A 23,333-nucleotide genomic window follows, 5' to 3' on the forward strand; every position below is an offset into this window, starting at 1 on the left:
TTTTAAAAAATTTGCAAAAAATTCTTCATATCTGTTTTTTTTCAGTAAAGATGGGGTGCAGAATGTACATTAATGAGAAAAAAATTAACTTTTTTTGCATTTACCAAATGGCTGCAATGAAACAAAGAGTGAAAAATTTAAAGGGGTCTGAATACTTTCTAAACCCACTGTATATAGTCTATCCTTTTAGTAGATATTGCTAATGAAGACTACCTCTTGGTAGTGACTTGTGGGGAAAGTCCATTCTTCTTTGCAGAAGTTAAGGGTTAAGGAATTTGTCAGGGATGTGTCAGAGGTGGCAGACCTTTGCACTGCATCTGTCTGCAGAAGGTCTCAGTAGTTTGCTTTGCAGACTTCTGCCTGGTCCTTCTGATGCTAGGACCCAGTGGCCACCTCTCCAGGCTCTAATAGTCACACCTGATCTGGGTGTTTATGACTCCCAACTTGCTGTTGGAAGTTGTGGGTGATATTTTCTATTTGCACTTCTCTGTTGAGGCTTGGGGCTGCAGCAGTCTGCTAGCGTCCTCTTTGGAGTTTGGAGGACAACAGTGTTTCTCTCTGAGTCTAGTCAAACTAAATTTTCAATTGTTTTGTGCATTCTATCTGTCTTTGGTGATAGTGGAGTTCACCCTATCCTTACCTAAGCACGGCTTACCGCTAGGGCTGACAGGAACTAGGTATCCTGCTCGGTGATAGGTGCGGAACCTATTTAATGTCTCTTAGGGCAGACAGGTTGATGTTAGATCTGCCTAGGGGTCTTTACTCCCTGCTCCCCTAGTGTTGACCCTGCCTTCCCTTTATCCCTTATTCTGTCCTACATGTTGTGTGACAGTTATAAACCCTTAGACTCAGCTCTCTAGTTTAGGCCTAGACCAAATATTTTACCGAACCAGTGGGTCAACATTGCCATACAAGTCAGCCATAGGTTAGTTCCACTGAATGATATTAGAATGTAAATGACTAAGCATTACTTTCATGACAGATGTGCATTAAGACATAAATTCACTTTAAAGGAAATCTGTCATTCCAAAAATATATTTCAAACCTTAACCATCTATACTGTGGTAGTCTTAGACCCTATGAAAATTATATTAGCAGTACTGGTACAGTGTCTGAGAAAATAACTTTTAATTCAAGGAACTTTAGCCCAGAGTTTAGTGCACTGTTACTGATCTTAATGCCGCATATACTGGTGACTTACCCCGTTTCTGATTGACAGTGTTTTCTTTCTTGAGTGAGCATTGCCTATAGTCAACTGGGATATGGTTGTGCACATGGATACTGCCTGTGGCTGGCCGCACATGCATACACTTGTAGCACGTGTCCTCTACCCTGGCTTCTCTCTTTTGACACTTCAAGGTGCATCAGTGTAGTGAGCATCATCAGCAGAGAGGAGCCAGATAGGAGAATGCATCCAGCCACTGTTTGTGTACATGGCCCAGCACATGCAGTGTCATGTACTCAACGATTGCTCTGAGAAAAGAGCTCTGTCAATCAGAAGCTGAGCTGATGTTTAATGTGCTGTGCCAAGGGTGCAGAAATACTCCTTCATTTGCATATAATTTAAAAGTTATTTTCTTACTCACTATGCCAGTAACATGTACAGTGTTAGGCCTCCTTGACACGTCCTGGTGATTTCTGTACAGGAAAAACCAGTAATGGTGAGATTCATGGTCCGTGTCCCTGTGCCATCATTATATACAATGTGGCATCCATGTGACATCCGTGTATCCATTTGCTGTCTTTATCCATATGGCCTTGTTTCACATCTGTGTAGCATCCATGTGCCATCAGTGTGTCCGTGTGACATGTACCCATGCCTGAAAATAGCAGTACAGTTCGCGCTGATCACAGGCTCCGTCTGCAGAAGGCAGCTCTCATTATTGTCGTCTGGTCTCCCTGTGATTAGCGTGACCAGGTAACAATGATGGGAGTTCTTTTCAGCAGCGATTGTGAAAAATTAAGAATTAAAAAAATGGTGTGGCTTCAGAGTAATTTTCATAACCAGCAGAGTGAAAACCCACAGCTGGGGCTGATATTAATAATCTGGGAAATGGGACAATATCCCAAAGTGTACCCTGGCTATTACTAACAGCTCACAGATGATTGTTTAGCCTTTCCTGGTGAATTTAAGGAGGACCGCAGAAGAAAAATGAAGTAGGGTCCTCTTACAAATTCAAACCAGCAAAGGCTAAACAGACAGATATGGGTTCATATTTATAGACTGGGAAGGGCTAAGAGATATTGCCCCCCAGGCTACCAATATCAGCCTTCAGCTGCTCCAGAAACAGCGCATCCATAAGATGCACCAAATCTGGCACTTAGCCTCTCTCTTCCCACTTGCACTGAGGCAGTGGCAAGTGGGGTAATAGGGTTGGGGTTGATGTCAGCTTTGTATTGTCAGCTGACATCAAGCCCAGGGGTAAGTAATGGAGAGGCGTCTATAAGACACCCTAATTACTAGCCCCATTTTAAGATTTGAAATAAACACACAGCAAGAATGAAATCCTTTATTTGAAATACAATTCAACATCGTTTTCCACATGTGTTAAAAAATAAAAACAAAGTTATACTCACCTTTACTCCTAAAATCCTTTGAAGCCCATGTCCCCTGTAAAAAAACAAAAACAATAAACAACCATATTCCTCACCTGTCCAAGAAGAAGATAATCCATACTGTCCCACACCGTAATCCATCTCTGCTACATCTGTTTTTCAAACTGAATGGTGGCATCATGTGACCGTTTAGGCAGAAAATCAGGAGACACTGAGCAGCTGAGAACGCAGCTTCAGTGACAAGAGTACATCACCAAACCACAAAACTTCACACAAGGCAAGAGTAAAATTGAAAATCTTTATTTGAAACAATCGATAAAATGTAAAAAAAGCTAGGCAGATACCACATATACAGAAAAAGAAAGTGGGTAATCCAGGGATTGACCAGAAGCACAAATGTGCCAATGGTCATACATGTAACATGCACATAAAATTAAAGGACCAATGTTGGTTCTATGTAACTATGTACAAAAATTAAACAGCCTATCAATTCTAATCATATATGCCATAAATAAACATTATAATAGATGCATATTCCGGTCATAATGAGCCACTTAAGTCTCATGATTTATAGTAAAAGGCATAAATGTGCCAAAATAATTATTATGCAGTAATCCTGAACAATGTGACTAAGGAGGCAAACACATGAACGCAGGTGTGATGGCAGGAGAAAACCTCCTAATATCAGATGTATCAACCTATCAATATTTTGTCATATATGCCATAAATATACATAATAATTGATCCATGTTGTGGTCATAGTAAACCACCTAAGTCACATAATATATAATAAAAAAGGCATAAATGTGCCAGAGTTTAATAATTATACTCCTTAGTCACATCACTTACCATTGTATAATTATTAAACTCTGGCACATTTATGCCTTTTTTATTATATATTATGTGACTTAGGTGGTTTACTATGACCACAACATGGATCAATTACTCGTATGGCATATATGACAAAATATTGATAGGCCGTTTCATTTTTGTACATAGTTTGTACATAGTTACATAGAACCAACATTGGTCCTTTATTTTTATGTGCATGTTACATGTATGACCATTGGCACATTAGTGCTTCTGGTCAATCCCTGGGTTACCCACTTTCTTTTTCTGTGTCTGTGGTATCTGCCTAGCTTTTTTTTACATTTTATAGATTGTTTCAAATAAAGATTTTCAATTTTACTCTTGCCTTGTGTGAAGTTTTGTGGTTTGGTGATGTACTGATGCTCCCTTCATGGCAATTCTTAAGGGATATATTTAGGTGTTGTTCAGTGACAAGAGGTGACATCATAGAGGTTACTGCAGGTCACTGAACCTACGTTCCCACGTTCAGTTCGCTGTGAGCTGGGACAATGAATGAGATCACTGCTAGCACCATGAGAAAATTATCAGTCTTAAAATAAGAAAAAATCTCAGAAAATTCTGTAAACAAAAAAAACAACTCTCCAAAATAGGTTTTTTTGGTCACAATTATTCCCAAACAAAATGCAATTAAAAGTGATCAAATGATATTGTTCAATATCATCAATAGAAACTACAGCTTGTCACTAGAGTTGAGCGATACCGTCCGATACTTCAAAGTATCGTATCGGATGGTATCGGCCGATCTTTAAAAAAAGTATCGGTATCGCCGATTCCGATACCGGAAGTCCCATTCAAGTCTATGGGACTTCCGGTATCGGAATAAGAAAAACCCTTTCCTGCCCTTGTACAGCCTCTCTGGGGTCTGTACGGGCCTTTCGGGGGGCTATGCTGGCCTGCCAGGGGGTCTGTGCAGGCTCCGGTGGTCTGTGCCTGCCTGCCGGGGGGCTGTGCCGGCCTGCCGGTGGTCTGTGCAGGCTCCGGTGGGCTGTGCCGGCCTGCCGGGGGGCTGTGCCGGCCTGCCGGGGGGCTGTGCAGGCTCCGGGGGGCTGTGCCGGCCTGCCGGGGGGCTGTGCCGGCCTGCCGGTGGTCTGTGCAGGCTCCGGGGGGCTGTGCCGGCCTGCCGGGGGGCTGTGCCGGCCTGCCGGTGGTCTGTGCAGGCTTCGGGGGTCTGTGCAGGCATCGTCCGATGGGACTACAAGTCCCATCGGGCGATGCCTGCTACCATGACAGTGATTGACACATTAGCCAATGATGGGACAGTAGTAGTCCCATCATCCGGCTAATGTGTTAAATGTAAAAAAAAAAAAAAAATTACATGCTACATACATACAACATGCATACTACATACATGCTACATTCATACTACATACTACATACATGCTACATTCATACTACATAAATACTACATGCAACATACATACTACATATATACTACATACATACTACATATATACTACATGCATGCTACATACATACTACATATATACTACATACATACTACATATATACTACATGCATGCTACATACATACTACATATATACTACATACATACTACATATATACTACATGCATTCTACATACATACTACATATATACTACATGCATGCTACATACATACTGCATGCTACATACATACTACATACATACTACATGCTACATACATACCACATATATACTACATGCATACTACATACAATACATTCATACAATACATACATAGACATACAGTACATATAACATAGAGTAACATACTTACCAATACTTGTCACATTGTTCCCCGAAGCCATTGTCTTTTCTGGAATAAATATTAACATAACAAACCACAAAAATACTCACCCACGATCCGAAGCAGTCCACGAGTGTGTCCCACGACGATCTTGGGTAGAGAACTGCAGCATCAGCTGATGCTGCCGTTCTCTACGGGCTGCAGGAATCCAATGACGGAAGGTAGGTATCCTTCTGCACTGTATTCCTCCGCCACTTAAAAAAAAAAAAAGTCCCTAGTCTCACTTTATGCCATTGCTGTGTGGGAATTTCCCACGCAGCAATGGCATAAAGTGAGACTAGGGACTTTTTTTTTTTTTTAAGTGGCGGAGGAATACAGTGCGGAAGGATACCTACCTTCCGTCATTGGATTCCTGCAGCCCGTAGAGAACGGCAGCATCATCTGATGCTGCAGTTCTCTACCCAAGATCGTAGTGGGACACACTCGTGGACTGCTTCGGATCGTGGGTGAGTATTTTTGTGGTTTGTTATGTTAATATTTATTCCGGAAAAGACAATGGCTTCGGGGAACAATGTGACAAGTATTGGTAAGTATGTTACTCTATGTTATATGTACTGTATGTCTATGTATGTATTGTATGAATGTATTGTATGTATGTAGTATATATGTGGTATGTATGTAGCATGTAGTATGTATGTAGTATGTATGTAGCATGCATGTAGCATGCAGTATGTATGTAGCATGCATGTAGTATATATGTAGTATGTATGTAGCATGCATGTAGTATATATGTAGTATGTATGTAGCATGTATGTAGTATGTATGTGGTATGTATGTAGCATGTAGTATGTATGTAGCATGCATGTAGTATATATGTAGTATGTATGTAGCATGTAGTATGTATGTAGTATGTATGTAGTATGTATGTGGTATGTATGTAGCATGTAGTATGTATGTAGCATGCATGTAGTATGTATGTAGCATGCATGTAGTATGTATGTAGTATGTATGTAGCATGCATGTAGTATATATGTAGTATGTATGTAGCATGTAGTATGTATGTAGTATGTATGTAGTATGTATGTGGTATGTATGTAGCATGTAGTATGTATGTAGCATGCATGTAGTATGTATGTAGCATGCATGTAGTATGTATGTAGTATGTATGTAGCATGCATGTAGTATATATGTAGTATGTATGTAGCATGTATGTAGTATGTATGTGGTATGTATGTAGCATGTAGCATGCATGTAGTATATATGTAGTATGTATGTAGTATGTAGTATGTATGTAGTATGTATGTGGTATGTATGTAGCATGTAGTATGTATGTAGCATGCATGTAGTATGTATGTAGCATGCATGTAGTATGTATGTAGCATGCATGTAGTATGTATGTAGTATGTATGTAGCATGCATGTAGTATGTATGTAGTATGTATGTAGTATGTATGTAGTATGTAGCATGTATGTAGCATGTATGTGGTATGTATGTAGCATGTAGTATGTATGTAGCATGCATGTAGTATATATGTAGTATGTGGTATGTATGTAGTATGTATGTGGTATGTATGTAGCATGCAGTATGTATGTAGCATGCATGTAGCATGCATGTAGTATGTATGTAGCATGCATGTAGTATGTATGTAGTATGTATGTAGCATGCAGTATGTATGTAGCATGTATGTAGTATGTATGTAGTATATATGTAGTATGTATGTAGCATGTAGTATGCATGTAGTATGTATGTAGTATTTTTTTTTTTTTTTTTTAACATTTAACACATTAGACGGATGATGGGACTACTACTGTCCCATCATTGGCTAATGTGTCAATCACTGTCATGGTAGCAGGCATCGCCCGATGGGACTTGTAGTCCCATCGGACGATGCTTGCACAGACCCCCGGACATCAGCACAGCCCCCCGGCAGGCCGGCACAGCCCCCCGGCAGGCCGGTACAGACCCCCACAGGGTGCACAGACCACCGGCAGGCCGGCACAGCCCCCCGGCAGGCCGGTACAGACCCCCACAGGGTGCACAGACCACCGGCAGGCCGGCACAGCCCCCCGGCAGGCCGGTACAGACCCCGGGCAGTCCACACAGCCCCCCCGGCAGGCCGGCAGAGACCCCCGGAAGGCCCGAAATGACGGCGCATCATGATGCGCACACACCGCGCATCATGATGACGTCAGTCTGTCAATCAACTTTGAACTTCCGATTCCGATGCCGAATTCCGATATTGAAAAAATATCGGAAGTCGGTATCGGAATTCCGATACAGCAAGTATCGGCCGATACCCGATACTTGCGGTATCGGAATGCTCAACACTACTTGTCACATAAAAATGAGCCCTCGCAACAGTCCATCAACAGCAAAAAATATTATGGTTCTGAGCATAGCATAATACAAACCAAATATTTATTTTACAAATTAGAATTAGTAATTCTTATTGTGTTATTTATTCCTGTTTTCTTAGGCTTTCCATTCCTTATGTTGGACTTGGTTTTAGTGTGTTAATCTTCTGTTTTTTGGAAACAATGACATTTATGGTCTCTGCGGCAAGACAAATTAAGAGGATTCGGCAAATGTTTTTTAATGCTATTCTTCATCAGGATATGGCTTGGTTTGATTCATATCAGATTGGAACTTTGAATAATAGACTGACACAGTAAGTATTAATGCAATAACATTAAGAGAAATATTTTGTATAATCAACACTCTTGATACATGACCCTTGGAATCTTTGGTTCACAAGACGAATGTGATACCAACTGTTGTCGACTTGGAAGAGCCAATAACAAGTGAATGATCATTCATTGGAATGCTTGTTCCCAATTAGCAGCTCATATAAGGGCCCATGCACATGACCATATTTACGGTCTGAATGTGACCCAAAATTACATTGAATCATTGCTCATTTGTCCAGTATATAGATTTCAATTCCTACCTAAAAATTTGTGTAAACAGGTGATATGCTGCTGATAACAAAATACTGTATTAGGAAAGAATGATCATTATAGCAATCATTTAATCCACATCATTCTTTTGTCGGTCTGTGTATATCTTGACTTCCTGCCCAGTAAATTCTGCTCTTTTATCTGCTCTGACCACCTGTTTTTAAATAGTGCTCAGAAGGATTCAGCTAGTCAGTTTTTAATCACGTGATGTCATAAACCTAATGTAAAAGAGAAGAATTAACTTAAGGCAAAATGAGCAATTGTAAGTATACAGTGTTATATAATATGATAACTGCAGTATACTAAGAGGATCAAAACTTTGATGTTAGCTTTTTTTAAGCCCAAACAACTTTTGTGATTTGCTTTATTATAAAACTCCCTACTCTATTCCTTATTCCCCATTTGTTTTTTAACTTGCTGTGATGTTTCTTTTGAGGAGAGTCTCAAATGGGACATTACTTAGAATGTCCATTTAGTCACTTTCACCCAGCTTCTATCACCTTTCCTGAAATAACATTGCCCCTTGATGACGAGCTGTTTCAGGAAGCCAGGTTCTGATTCATGCTACATTTGGTTTGGTCAGCATGAACCAGGTGACAGGTTCCCTTTAACTAACAGAAAAATCCTCATTAAAAATCTATGTGAACCTTCCCATTGAGTGAATTTATCTATCCTATCTAAATAAATGAAAAAAACAGGGATTGAAGCTGGAGGAGGCCAATTTGCATATTCCAGATGCCTTTTGGGAAAAGGGAAGAGTCGCCTTCAGCAAGAAGATCATTGGGTACAGGTGGGTGCAGCTGCTTGGAAAGCATTGTCAAACCAAGGATTGAAGCTTGAGGAGGCCCATTTTCATATTCCAGGTGCCTCCTGGGAAAAGCAAAGAGTCTCCCTGAGCAAGAAGATCGTTGGGTACAGCCAGGTCCAGCTACTTGGAAAGCATCACCAAACCAGGGATTGAAGCTTGAGGAGACCAATTTGCATATTCCAGGTACCTTCTGGAAAAAGCAAAGTGTCCCTCAGCAAGAAGATCATTGGACACAGCCAGGCCCAGCTGCTTGGAATGCATCACCAAACCAGGGACTGAAGATTGAGTAGGTCAATTTGCAAATTCCAGGTGCCTTCTGGGAAAAGCAAAGAGTCTCCCTCAGCAAGAAGATCTTTGGGTACAGCCGAACTCAGCTGTTTGGAAAGCATTGCCAAACCAGGGATTGGAGCTTGAGGAGTTCTATTTGCATTTTCCAGGTGCCTTCTGGGAAAAGCAAAGAGTCTACCTCAGCAAAAAGATCGTTGGGTACAACCAAGCCCAGCTGCTTGGAAAGCATCACCAATTTAGGGATTGAATCTTGAGGAGACACATTTGCATATTTTAGGTGCCTTTTGGGAAAAGCCAAGAGTCTCCCTCAGAAAGAAGATCGTTGGGTACAGCCGATTCTAGCTGCTTGGAAAGCATCGCTAAGCCAGGGAATGAAGCTTGAGGGGGTCAATTGCATATTCCAGGTGCCTTCTGGGAAAAGCAAAGAGTCTCCCTCAGCAAGAAGATCATTGGGTACAGCTGATTCCAGCTGCTTGGAAAGCATCACCAAACCGCGCGCTGTAAGGTGCGCAAATTTTTGCCTGGCTGAGTAGATTACACAAGAAGGACAAAACACAGCAGATTACACAGGAAGGTTACACAAAGTAGATTACAGAAGATGGAAGGCACATAGCAAGTCAGCAGGATCTAGGAGCAACATGGCAGATGTGACAAACTTCATGGTGAGCTGCAACATGAGCTACATATTCACAGATCAACCAGAAGAAGAATCCAACTTCACCTGCCAGAATTTTTGACTACTGGCCCTTTTAGAAGAAAAGTTGCAGGGTCTGGAAGAAATAATTGCAACTTTGAAACTCATCAAAGAAAAAGAAGACTCCCTAGACAGAACAGAAGCATCTCTACTGGTCACAGAGGGTGAAGAAAGTGTCAGAGAACCATCAAAAGCAGATGAGTGGAAGCATGTGACCAAAACAAGCAAGAAGACCATGGAGACATCACCAAACACAAAACTGAGAAACCGATAACAAGGCCTTGTGGAGGACAAAGATTGCACACCTAAGGATGAGGCACTACCAGCAAGCAAAGAAGAAAAGGGCACAAAACAATACCCAGAAGTGACAACAAAAAGTGTACAGCCAAGAAGCGAAGAACAGTGGTAGTGATGGGAGACTCACTACTGAGAGGCACAGAAGCAGCCATCTGCAGACCGGACATAACCGCAAGAGAAGTATGCTGCCTCCCAGGTGTGAAGATCAAGGATCATGACCGATAGGATACCAAAGCTCATCAGTTTCAAGGACATCCACCCATTTCTTCTGTTACATGTTGGCACCAATGACATGGCAAGAAAGGACCTACCGACAATCTGCAAGGACTTTGAAGAGTTGGGGAACAAAGTAAAGGAACTGTATGCACAGGTTGTTTTTTCTTCTATCCTTCCAGTAAGAAGGCCATGGCACCAGAAGATGGAACAGGATCCTTGATGCAAACTGGCTAAGATGATGGTGCAGACAACAAGGATTCGGATTCCAGGACCATGGTGTGAATTATCTGTACGATGGACTCCTCGCCAGAGACAGACTACACCTCAACAAACCTGGGAAACACACATTCGCCAGAAGACTCGCTTCACTCATCAGGAAGGCATTAAACTAGTAGAAGTAGAGGGGATAGGAAGAAAAATGTTAGACACAAAAATTAAGCCAGAAAATATACTGATGAAGGATATCAAGTGGGGCAAAAAAGACCCAAGACAACATAATCAGAAGGGAGGTAAGAAAATTTCTGAAACAATCCACAAGGAGGAAATTGGAACAAAACAAAATCATCTAAACTGCATGCTCACAAAGGCCAGAAGCCTGACAAACAAGCAGAAAGAACTAGAAGCAGAAATATCTACAGGTAAAAATGACATAGTGGGAATAACCAAGACATGGTTAGATGAAAGCCATGACTGGGCAGTTAACTTACAGGGTTACAGTCTGTTTAGAAAGGATCGTAAAAATTGGAGAGGAGGAGGGGTTTGTCTTTAAGTAAAGTCGGCCTCTTTCACACATCAGGTTTTCGCCGTCAGGCGCGATCCGGCGCTTTTGACAAAAACCGGATCCGGCGAAATGCAATGCCGGATCCGGTTTCCCCCCCATTGACTTGCATTAGAGCCGGATCGAGCCGGATGGTCATGCGTTTCATCCGGTTTTTGCCGGATCCGGCAATGTGTCGCGATCCGGCGTCTGGAAAAAACGTCTACTGTAACGTTTTTTGTCTCCGGCGAAAAAGCCGGACACGCCGGATCCGGCGTGTCCGGCTTTTTCACACAATGAAAGCCTATGAGCGCCGCAATGCGCCTCATCCGGCGACAGCCGGATCCGGTGGCCGGATCCGTTTTTTTTGGTCTGAGCATGCTCAGTAGCTCTGCCCACAAGACATATATAAAAGCAAGACAGTGGGACCCTCAGCCACACCCAACATGCCACCCAAGACAGCAACCAGGCGCAGGAGAAGGCAGGAGACATCTGCATCAGCACCACCCCAATTGGAGCATCCCCCATTCCTCCAAACTAGGGCCATGGAATATCAAGATATTCATTGGCCCTTTGTTTATCTTTATTCAACAGCCGCCCAATAGATGCAGCAGCAGCAGCAGCAATGGCAGCAGCAGGAACACCACCCACAGCCATGGAGTCTGGCCAGCAGGAAGACAGCACATCTTCTTCTGGGAGCCCTCCCTCGCATCGTCAGCGTTTGACGGTAAGTTTTTATTTCCAAAATCCATCATCTCTGTAATATATGTCTATTCATTGCCTTTTATTTCAAAACAGGAATCACAAGATGAAGAGGAGCTCCCAGAAGAAGAAGGAAGGGGTGGACAGACACCTGGAGTGGGCTCACAATTGGTAAGATTTTGGCATCAAACGCAGAAACACAACATCACACTACACACAACACATAGAAAACAATGTTCTGCAGACCACACACAGCAAACAAATGCCTACATCCAAAGACATAACATTTTTTGTTTTCTTCTCTAGTCTTCCCAATCTGGTGCTCGGCCAAGAGGTCCTCGCAGTGCCTTCCAGGGTCGTCGGCGACAGCAACGCGGCGGTCACCAGCGTGTAAGTATAAATATTTTTGCTTTGTTTTTTTGCACTTTTTATTTCATTTCTTTTGTGGAGGCTAATTATGTTATTTTTGTCTTTTTCTTTAACAGCCTTCACAGCGTGCTCCCGACTCTGACGGTGAGGATGGAGGAATCGATGTGGACCACCTCATCGATCTCGTCAGAGAAAGGGAGCCGCTCTGGAATATGGCTGACCGCCGCCACGCTGACCTGATCGTTACCCGACGACTCTGGGAGGAAATCTGTTCGCTCCTTGTGGGCCGCTGGGAGGACCTCGATGCTCGGGCCCAGATTAAAGAGCGTAAGTATATACAGTACCGGTTGCTTGATGTAAACCAGTGTTTCCCGAACTCCAGTCCTCGTGGTCCCCACGGATCATGTGTTCAGGATTTCTATTTACTATGGAAATCCTGAAAACATGACCCCTGGGGACCATGAGGACTGGAGTTTGGGAAACACTGATGTTGTATACTAACCACTCCTTTCTCGTTTCAGGGAACAGAATTGTGAATCGGTGGCGGTCTGTGAGGGATCGTTTCAAGAAGGAGTTCAATAAAGAGATGCGGGCCCCGAGTGGATCTGGAGGACGCAGGAGCAAGTACAAGTACGCACAAGCCCTGTCGTTCCTCCGGGAAACAATGGTCACTAGAAGGTAAATATTACACACCACATGTGAAAAAAAATGTTAGATGTAACTTTTTTTTTTCAGCCAGGGCCATACCATGTCACTATTTTAATTGTTTTTTTTTCTCTTTCCACAGCACGGTGAGCAGCACTCGGGAGCCTGCACGATTGGACCCTTCTGAGGCGATCCCTGAGGAGACCGGCACCGAGGGACACTTCGACCGCCCCGGCACATCTGCACCTTCCCAGCCTTCCCACACATTCGACCCATCTGTCCCATCCACCAGCACAGGAGCATCGTGGCCGCCTACATTACATGAAGCTGCTGGTGAGGAGATCGCTTTCCCTTTTCCCACCCTTCTGCCCCTGCCACCTCTAGTACACCTGTGGGTACTGGGCGGCAGCGGCAGAGGGGTCAGGAAAAGACTTATGCGCCAGAGTTCTTGAATCTGAATGCATCTTTCCAGAACTGTCTAAAAGTCTTGTCAGAGCAAATCTCCGCAGGCTTTCAGCAGATCAACTCCAGCATTCTGGAGGTGAAGACACTTCTGCAAACCATGCATTCAGAAGCAAGATCTTCGCCAAACCACACCTTTTTCAGGTCTGTTGTGGAGCGCATGGAAACGCTATCTCCTACCCAGCAGATGCATGTAATGCATTCATGCCACGGTGCTCTCCAGCAAGTTACCTCCCAACCTCCTCCTCCCACCACAGTAGTTCCTCCACCTGCACCCCCTCCAGCCACTTTCCATCCTCCCCCTCCTATTACATCTGCACCCCTCCAGCCACTTTCCATCCTCCCCCTCCTATTACATACCATCCACCTCCCCAGTACCAGCAACCTCCCCAGTACCAGCAACCTCCCCAGTACCAGACATCTCCCCACTTCCAGCAACCTGCCCCGTACCAAACTCCTTCCCCGTACCAAACTCCTTCCCCATACAACTTGCCATCAACATCATCTGCTCCTACAGTCCCTGCCCAACCCTCCACTCCACCGCCCACCACCTCTTCTGCCTCCCACATGTCCACCCATTCTGTAGCTTTTTCCCACACATCACCTCTAACTGTTCCTTCCCCACCACGATCCCAATCCTCTCTCCACACTCCCATTGTCGAAGTGTCCCGCAGCCCCTCCAGCAGTATTTCCACCCCACACTACACAGATTTATGATGTGTTTTGTAATAAAAATGCCCAGTTGGTTTCAAACCTTTATTAAAAAAGTTTTTTTAACTTTAAAAACAGTTTACAAAAAAAAAATATTTTAAATAAAAGTTAAATTATTGTTTACACTGGTTGTCTGTCATTTCTTTCTGCGGCGAAATATGTTTTAAAAAAAGGTTAAATACAGGGTATTTAAAAGGTAAAAAGGTATTCAAAACCAGGTATATAACTGTGGGTAAATTTTAGCTTTTTGCCACAGTTGTGTTCCTGGTTGTGTTTGAAGCAAAGTATTTCACCTAAAAAGTTGTGTTTATTGTTGGTGATTTCCTAACAATGTACACAACTTTTGTTAAAAGGTGAAATACTTTGCATAAAACACAACCAGGTACACACCTGTGGCCTAAAGCTAAAAATAGAGACCATGACAAGATAGCCAACTTTGGTTGGCAAAGGTATATACTGTTGGTACAGAAGGTACACAAGTTTGGTTAAGGGCACAAATCTTTCACACTCTGTCATCCTGCCAGTGTACTCTGCCTTGAGGTGACATAAAGTATAGTGCAAAATTGTCCCTCATTACTGAAACCGTCACAGAAATTCTAGTGGTAATGTCATGGTAATCTTGCAAGGTGGTTTCTTCAGAGGTGTCCTCAATGGAAATGGGTTCCTTGCAGATAACAAAATTGTGGAGTACCACGCAAGCTTTGATCACCTCGTCCACAGTTTCTGTCTTGAGGTTGATCGCAGTCAATAGGACCCGCCATTTGGCTGTCAGAATACCAAAGGTACATTCAACCATTCTTCTTGCTCTTGTGAGGCGGTAATTAAAAATGCGTTTTGTTCTTGTCAATCCTCTGCTAGAGTACGGTTTCAAAAGGTGTTCTGACAGCTGGAAGGCTTCATCCCCTACACAGACAAATGGCATAGGTGGACCAGATGTTTGCGGCAGCGGTCTAGGTGGTGGGAACTGGAAGGTGTTTCCATACAGTTTACGCCCCATGGCAGACAGTTTGAAAACTTGAGAGTCATTGGAGCGGCCATAGGCCCCAATATCAACAGCAATAAATTTGTATTCCGCGTCAGCGATGGCCATGAGGACAATTGAAAAATATTTCTTGTAATTGAAATATTCCGATCCCGATCCGGCTGGCTTTACAATGCGGATATGTTTCCCGTCCACAGCGCCCAAGCAGTTGGGAAACTGACATATCTGTTGAAACTTTTCTGAAATTTCAATCCACCTCTCTGTTGTGGGCTCTGGTAAAAACTCTTCAGCTAAGGAGTCCCACAGTGCACGGCATGTGTACTTCACTATTCCAGATATGGTGGAAATCCCGAGTCTGTACTGGAAATGCAGTGACGAAAGGGATTCTCCAGTTGCAAGAAATCTGTGGGGAATTAAAAAACAATTAATTAGTTTTAAATCACGGCATTACATACCAAAACTCAGCTATAACACTTGGAGATACAAACTACCACCAACAAGATTGCAGTGAAAGTGTGCTCTGATGCGAGCATATCCAATAAATGTGGCTTACCTTAAAGTCACCATCAGACGCTCTGCGGGTGAAACAGAGAAGCGGCAATAGGTGTCCGCTTTTCTTATGAGGTGTGCAATGCGCTCCACCAAGTAATCAAAATTCTCCATTTTCATCCGAACATATCCAAAAAATTTATCCGGGTTTCGTCGAAGGTCCATGCAGAGTGTAGAATAGACCCCACGCGTCATTCTCTTGGCTGTGATGGGGTGGATCCACAAACGTCGTCTACGATGCCTGATGCGCTGCTGTCTCTTCTCCAGAACAATCACCCTCAAACGATTCGCCTCCGCTGTAAAATCCGCCAAATTCTTCAAAATATTTCCAATGACAACATCCATCTTCGCCAGTAACTTGCTCTTCTCTCCAACCTGCACTTTCTCCTCTACAACCTGTCAAAGAAGGGCTGTAGGAACACGCTATATATAGTTTTCCAGTAGCCAATCCCGTTCGGAAGGCCACAAGGGGTGTTTTTAAAAACCGGATCCGGCGTAATCCGTCGAAAAACGGATAGAAAAACGGATGAACACATCCGGTTTTACAAAACATTTGCCGGATCCGGCGTTCCGACACGACGCCGGATCGCGCCTGATGCCGAAAACCTGATGTGTGAAAGTAGCCTTAGAAGAAGAAAGGAAAGAGCAGCATCCAATCCTGGTGAAGAGAGTGATCAAAAAATTATTTTGCCTTAAATATATACGCTTCGACCACAGCATGGTCTTTTTCAAGTACACAACATAACACATATGGCGGCCTTATATGGTGTGGATCAACCAATCACCACTAAGGAGCCACCCATGGTAAATAAATACATATAAAATAACATTTTCAACATCAAATAGTTAGAAATATCAGTGAATAGTACCATATATAAAGCCCACTTATAATAACAGAATTATGCCAAAATCCTCATGAATAAATAAAAGTAACCAATGTTCCCAATGTAATCCAACCAATCACCAACAAGCATAGCGGTCACTATGGTGATTATGCACTAGTTGGACTTAAAGTCTCCCTTCAACCTTAATAACTATGTTACTATGTTAGTTGCCATTGATTATACATATGCGATGTTGTAAATCCATGTCTACTAATAGATGTGCTTCATAATATCGGTGCCAAAATCAGCAACCTGTCACACATTCATTGCATGACCTGGAAAGCTGCCCCTTTCTCCCAGACCATGAGCTCAAGGGCGACGTGAAGCGCAAGCACACGGACGCAGATGGGGTGAAATCAGCAGACTGAGTCTTGCGATACACACCCACATCACGGCCAGAGCGCACGCGCAATCACCTCTCCTGGGCCAATGAATACAGGGCACAGCCTAATGGCTAGTGCGCATCTATCAGGGCACACGCATCAGCCAGGAGGAGAGGACAATCACGTGACAAAATCACGTGAATGCAACACTTTCCCGGACACAGGACATGCGTGCACTTACCATAGAGCACACAGCTAGAAGTGTATATAATAGCCATTTCCATGGCAACATGAGCATATAATTAAATCAAACATAATCAAAATGTTTTACTACCCATACATAATACCCTTAAGACTAAGTCATCAGATATAGCCAGTGGCATCATATTAATAAAGGGCCAATATGTGCAAAAAAAACCTCTTTAATGCAATATCATCAGAATGACATACACGGAAAGAAAAGAGGGCATGGGGATCGACATATAAACAGTCCCAAATAGCAAAGTGAAACTTCAGGACTATTCAGTCCCCATGTCCTCAAGTAGTTCTCGACCACCTTTCCTAAGAAAACAAAAAAACAAACATTAAAATATATACACACCAATTAAAATAATGCAAGATGATGCTGCAAGATACAGGAGGGATTAAGTGGTAGAAATATGCAAATTATAATCTACATTGAGGCCTTTCAGCTGTAAGGTATCCAAAGTAGATATCCACCTCGGTTCTTTTCTTTTTAAAAACTTAACCCTATCACCTTCCTGCCTTAGCATAGGGACTCCATCTATAACCCTGAACCTCAACTGGTTAACAGAATGTCTGCACTCAAAAATATGTTTTGGTATTGGTAATTCCAGAAGTTTAGTCCTGATAGTACTTTTATGATCCATGCTCTGATTTCCATAGTCGCCTCCCCTACATACATCAGCCCACAGGGGAATGTAACTAGATAAATAACAAAACTAGAAGAACATGTATACCTTTCCTTAATCAAAGAAATGTATCTGGTATGTGGGTGGTTAAAGCTGTCACCCTTCACCATGTTCCCACAGCACGCACACCCTAGGTACGGGAAATTGCCAAATTTAGGTGGACACAATGTTCTTTGCAGGGAATTTTTTTCAGAACCCACATCCGCTCTCACAAGCTTATCTTTCAGGTTATAGCCACATCTGTATGACAAAATTGGTCTATTAGCAAACTCAGTAATGCGTGGCAGGCCTCTATGTAAAAGGTGACAATGTTTTTTCAAAATTCCACCAATCTTGCCACTAATTAGACAGAATGTTGAAGCAAATGGAACACATTTGTCGTTCTGTCACGTTTGCGACATAACTCATCCGATGTCAAATCCATGACCTTACCCTTAAAATGCCTAACATCACCAGCCGGGTAACTCCTACTTGTAAACTTGTAGCACATCTCATCAAGTCTGGTATATAATCTATTTTCATCCCTGACAATTCTCCGTACCCATATCATCTGACTCCAAGGCAGAGATTCAATCATCCTCCTTGGATGGTTACTATTATAGTAACGAAAACTATTTCTATCATTATCCTTGTTGAAAAGATCTGTACACAGAAACTCACCCTGTTTATACACCATAGTGTCCAAAAATTGGACTTGATCAAAAGACTAAGTCAGAGTAAATTTCAACTCAGGAAACACATTATTCAATTCAGTCTGGAAACTACAAAGATCCTCACTATTATCGTCCCAAACACAAAAAATATAATCGATGTAGAGCCACCAGGCCCGGATATGGCACCAGTAGGTGGAGCTGTACGCATACTATTAGGGTTGCGGATCGCACTAAATATAAAATGCAAGGAAGTGCGATCGCAACCCAGGGTCCACCGTACAGAGATGGAAAACTGCTGTTCAGTAATGGCGGAGCACTAACTGAACACCGGAGAGTTAACCACTGACCCGGTGTGTGCAGGAGCGAACTCTGTTACCCCACAGAGCCGCTGGAACAAATGCCAGAGCCTGTTAATGTTCACAGAGCTCGGCAATGTGAGCACTAGTGTATAGTCACAGGACTCTACCCCTGAGACACAGGGTTAGAGTCCCTCTAGTCACACTAGTGCTCGACACTGCAACTGCAGTGCCAGGATGGGATGAGCAAATAGATTAAGTGCACAATGTGTGTACAGCACCGCTCTGGCAGACGCCACTAACCACCCTGCTTGGAAAGTGCACAGATAGCGCACGGCGCCGCACTGGCAGTTGCTGCTGCTAGATGCAGTATAGTAGTGCCTTGTGCTGGATGGCACAATCTGGTGCTAAGTGTTGTGCTGAAGACTGGGTGCTCCGTGGCACATGAGCAAGCCACTGGTAGGTGCTGACTGTAATTTCAATACCCTATAGACATGCACAACAAGAGGGAGGGGGTCTTAATGAGTCAGTCACCTGAACGCATACATCCATCTTCACACACACAACTACAAATAACAGTCTGTAATAGCGCATGGCCAAGCGGCTATGCAAATCTTTTATAGTGGCGACCTTCCGGGTCCTTCCACATGGTCCAATCAGAACAGGCACGGGACCTGATCATGTGACCCCAGAGCTCCAATGGGAGGTTGAGCCTCGGGCATGCTCAGTGGAGCGAAAAAGGGACTTAATCCCAGGAGCTGCTCATCGCTGGCTAGTGCAGGCTGCTATAGCTGAACCAGGGATGGCAGCAGCAACCAATCTGACAGCACGAGCTTGAGCAAGGCATCGGGAACAATGTCTTTGCTGAGCAGGCTCCTCTGCGGCCGGGACTGAATGGGAGACCGCAGCAGGCAAGGCTGAGGATTCCTCCTGTGCAGAGTCAGGAACACGACGCCTAACACATACTGGTCCTTGAATACCGCCATGTAGATGTTAGCATACGTGGGGGCCACATTGGACCCCATGGCTGTACCCCGCACCTGTAGGTAATAAACATCCCCAAAGAGGAAAAAATTCCTCCCAGACTCTATAGCAACGGGGTCTGTTCCACAGTACTGGTGCATAGCAAATGTGGTACCAATATTCAAAAAGGGCTCTAAAAGTGAACCTGGTAATTATAGAATCGTAGAGTTGGAAGGGACCTCCTGGGCCATCTGGTCCAACCCCCTGCTCAAAGCAGGATTCGCTAAATCATCCCAGTCAGATGTCTGTCCAGCCTCTGTTTGAAGACTTCCATTGAAGGAGAACTCACCACTTCTCGTGGCAGCCTGTTCCACTCATTGATCACTCTAACTGTCAAAAAGTTTTTTCTAATATCTAATCTGTGTCTCCTCCCATTCAGTTTCATCCCATTGCTTCTAGTCTTTCCTTGTGCAAATGAGAATAAAGTTGATCCTTCTACAATGTGACAGCCCTTTAGATATTTGTAGACAGCTATTAAGTCTCCTCTCAGTCTTCTCTTTTGCAAACTAAACATTCCCAAATCCTGCAACCTTTCCTCATAAGACAGGGTTTGCAGACCGGTCACCATTCTGGTCGCTCTTTTCTGAACTTGCTCCAGTTTGTTGATGTCTTTTTTAAAATGTGGTGCCCAAAACTGGACACAATATTCCAGATGAGGTCTGACCAAAGAGGAGTAGAGGGAAATAATGACTTCACGTGATCTAGACTGTATGCTTCTGTTAATACATCCTAGAATTGCATTTGCCTTTTTTGCTGCTGCATCACACTGTTGACTCATATTCAGTCTGTGATCTATTAGTATACCCAAGTCTTTTTCACATGTGCTGTCACTTAGCCCTATTCCTCCCATTCTATATATGCTTTTTTCATTTTTATTGCCCAGATGTAGTACTTTGCATTTCTCCCTGTTAAAAACCATTCTGTTAGTTGCTGCCCACTTCTCCAGTTTATTTAAATCTTTTTGAATCCTCTCTCTCTCTTCTCTAGTATTAGCTATCCCTCCTAGCTTTGTGTCATCAGCAAATTTAATCAGTTTACCCTCAATTCCTTCATCTAAATCGTTGATAAAGATGTTGAACAATACAGGGCCCAGGACAGAGCCCTGTGGTACCCCACTTGAGACATTCTTCCAACTGGATGTGCAGCCATTTACGACCACTCTTTGGGTCCGATCACTAAGCCAGTTATGAATCCACCTAACAGTTGCCTTGTCCATTCCATACTTAGTCATTTTTTCAATAAGGATTGTATGAGAGACTTTGTCAAATGCTTTGCTGAAGTCAAGATATACTATATCTACAGCATTTCCTTGATCCACCCAATCAGTAATACCGTCATAGAAGGAAATTAAATTAGTCTGACATGACTTATTAGTTACAAACCCATGCTGACTCTGTTTAATCACTTCATTCTTATCCAGGTATTGACATACATGTTGTTTAATAATTTGTTCAAAGATCTTTCCTGGTATAGAAGTCAGACTCACCGTCCTATAGTTGCCTAGGCCGGTGAGGGCAGTAAGTCTAACCTAATTATTGGTAAAATATTTGAAGGGTTTCTGAGGGATGTTATTATGGATTATCTCAATGAAAATAACTGTTTAACTCCATATCAGCATGGGTTTATGAGGAATCACTCTAGTCAAACTAATCTAATCAGCTTTTATGAAGAGCTAAGCTAGAGACTGGACCAAGGTGAGTCATTGGACGTGGTATATCTTGATTTTTCCAAAACGTTTGATACCGTGCCATACAAGAGGTTGGTACACAAAATGAGAATGCTGGGCCTGGGGAAAATGTGTGTAAATGAGTAAGTAACTGGCTTAGTGATAGAAAGCAGAGGGTGGTTATAAATGGTATATTCTCTCACTGAGTTGCTGTGACCAGTGGAATACCGCAGGGGTCGTTGTTGGGACCTATCCTCTTCAATATATTTATTAACTATCTGGTAGAATGTTTACACAGTAAAATATCGATATTTGCAGATGATACAAAACTATGTAAAGCAGTCAATACAAAAGAAGATAGTATTCTGCTACAGTTGGATCTGGATAAGTTGGAAACTTGGGCCACAAGGTGGCAGATGCGGTTTAACATTGATAAATGTAAGGTTATACACATGGTAAGAAGGAATCAATATCACCATTACACACTGAATGGGAATCCACTGGGTAAATCTGACCTGGAGAAGGACTTGGGGATCCTAGTTAATGATAAACTTACCTGGAGCAGCCAGTGCCAGGCAGCAGCTGCCAAGGCAAACAGGATCATGGGGTGCATTAAATGAGGTCTGGATACACATGATGAGAGCATTATACTGCCTCTGTAGAAATCCCTGGTTAGACTGCACATGGAGTACTGTGTACTATTTTGGGCACCGATGCTCAGGAAGGATATAACACAACTAGAGTGAGTACAAAGGCACAAAATTAACAAAGCAACAAAATTAATAAAGGGAATGAAGGAACTGTAGGGAAGGTGACCTGACGGACGGATGTGTCAGAATAGAGAAAGATAGGTTTGCACAGTTTAGACAGGTGTCAGCTACTACAGTGGGAAAACAGCTAGGAAAGTGTAGTGGACGTGCAGTACCTTGGGTTGACCATTAGATGGCAGGGAGGAGTGTGAGCAAAGGACTTGACATCAGCTTAGGGCTTTAGAAACCGTTGGTCATGGGGGGCGGAGTTACAGTGACATGGGACTGGGAGAGATATAAATACTGAGGGAGGGTTCCAGAAAGTTCCAGTCTCAGGGGGAGCTCCAGTGACAGGAGGACTACGACAGTTCGTGCCCTGTGAGGAAAACCGTACCAGGGGGACTGAGGAGAGAGAACGTCAGGGGGGTGGTCCTGACAGGAAGAACCGCAGAAGAGACAAGACACTGGGTGCGGGACACCGTGTTTGACACGACAACTGATCAGTGGAAGTGCTGTTGGTTTATGGGCCTAAGGCGGCCACAGTGATGGACCTGTCAGGAGCGTCGACGATCGCAGAGGGGACGGTGTATGCATACACATCCCCAGTATAGAGTATGGTGTGTGAGAAGCGGCCCTGGAAACGAAGGGCCGTGAGGTAAAGAAAGTGCGGTGTGCTCTGAGACCGTCAGACGGACGGCGAGTGAAATAAACTTGGACCTGTTGCACCCAGAATCTGCTTCCATCTTGTCTCTGTTTTATCTCTGCTCGGTAAAGAGAGGGACCACCCCCCAGCTCAGCCCACCGACCCCTACATTTGGCGTAGTCGGCAGGATCGCCGCCGCTAATACACTATCTTCTGCGGCAGGCCTGCGTCTCAAGGAATGGAGAAAGACTTGGACTACACTGCCTGGATTCCAAACACCTGTGGATTACAAATGGCTTACCTGTGGATTACAAATTGGGAGCCCTGTGGTTACTCAGTGGTGCTGACAGAGGATCCGGGGCGGTACCAGGTGCTATGCAAGATGGCGGCATTGCCACAGTGCAGGGGAGAGGTCCGGGTGTTTGCAGTCGTGTTGAATGGACTGGGGCCCCCTCCAACGTACCCCCGTGGACAGCGGTATGTGCCCGGAGGCCGACGCTCCCGCAGCTTGGCTGCGGCTATTTTGCGCCATTCGATTGCTGCCCAACGGACGGTATGAGACGCTGCGGGTGTC

General features: G+C 43.7%; 1 protein-coding gene across 3 annotated transcripts in view; it reads left to right on the forward strand.

Annotated features, from left to right (window-relative positions):
* Positions 1–23,333, forward strand: part of LOC141095454 (ATP-dependent translocase ABCB1-like) — a 485,663-nt gene that overhangs the window by 169,611 nt on the left and 292,719 nt on the right. For all 3 annotated transcript variants that reach the window (XM_073581458.1, XM_073581459.1, XM_073581460.1), the window contains one exon: positions 7,630–7,821. In XM_073581458.1, coding sequence (XP_073437559.1) covers positions 7,630–7,821 — 192 coding nt within the window. The remainder of the gene's footprint in view (positions 1–7,629; positions 7,822–23,333) is intronic.

Source organism: Dendrobates tinctorius, unplaced genomic scaffold (assembly GCF_039654945.1).
Source record: "Dendrobates tinctorius isolate UK_male_01 unplaced genomic scaffold, ASM3965494v1 ptg000070l, whole genome shotgun sequence".
Lineage (NCBI taxonomy): Eukaryota > Metazoa > Chordata > Amphibia > Anura > Dendrobatidae > Dendrobates > Dendrobates tinctorius.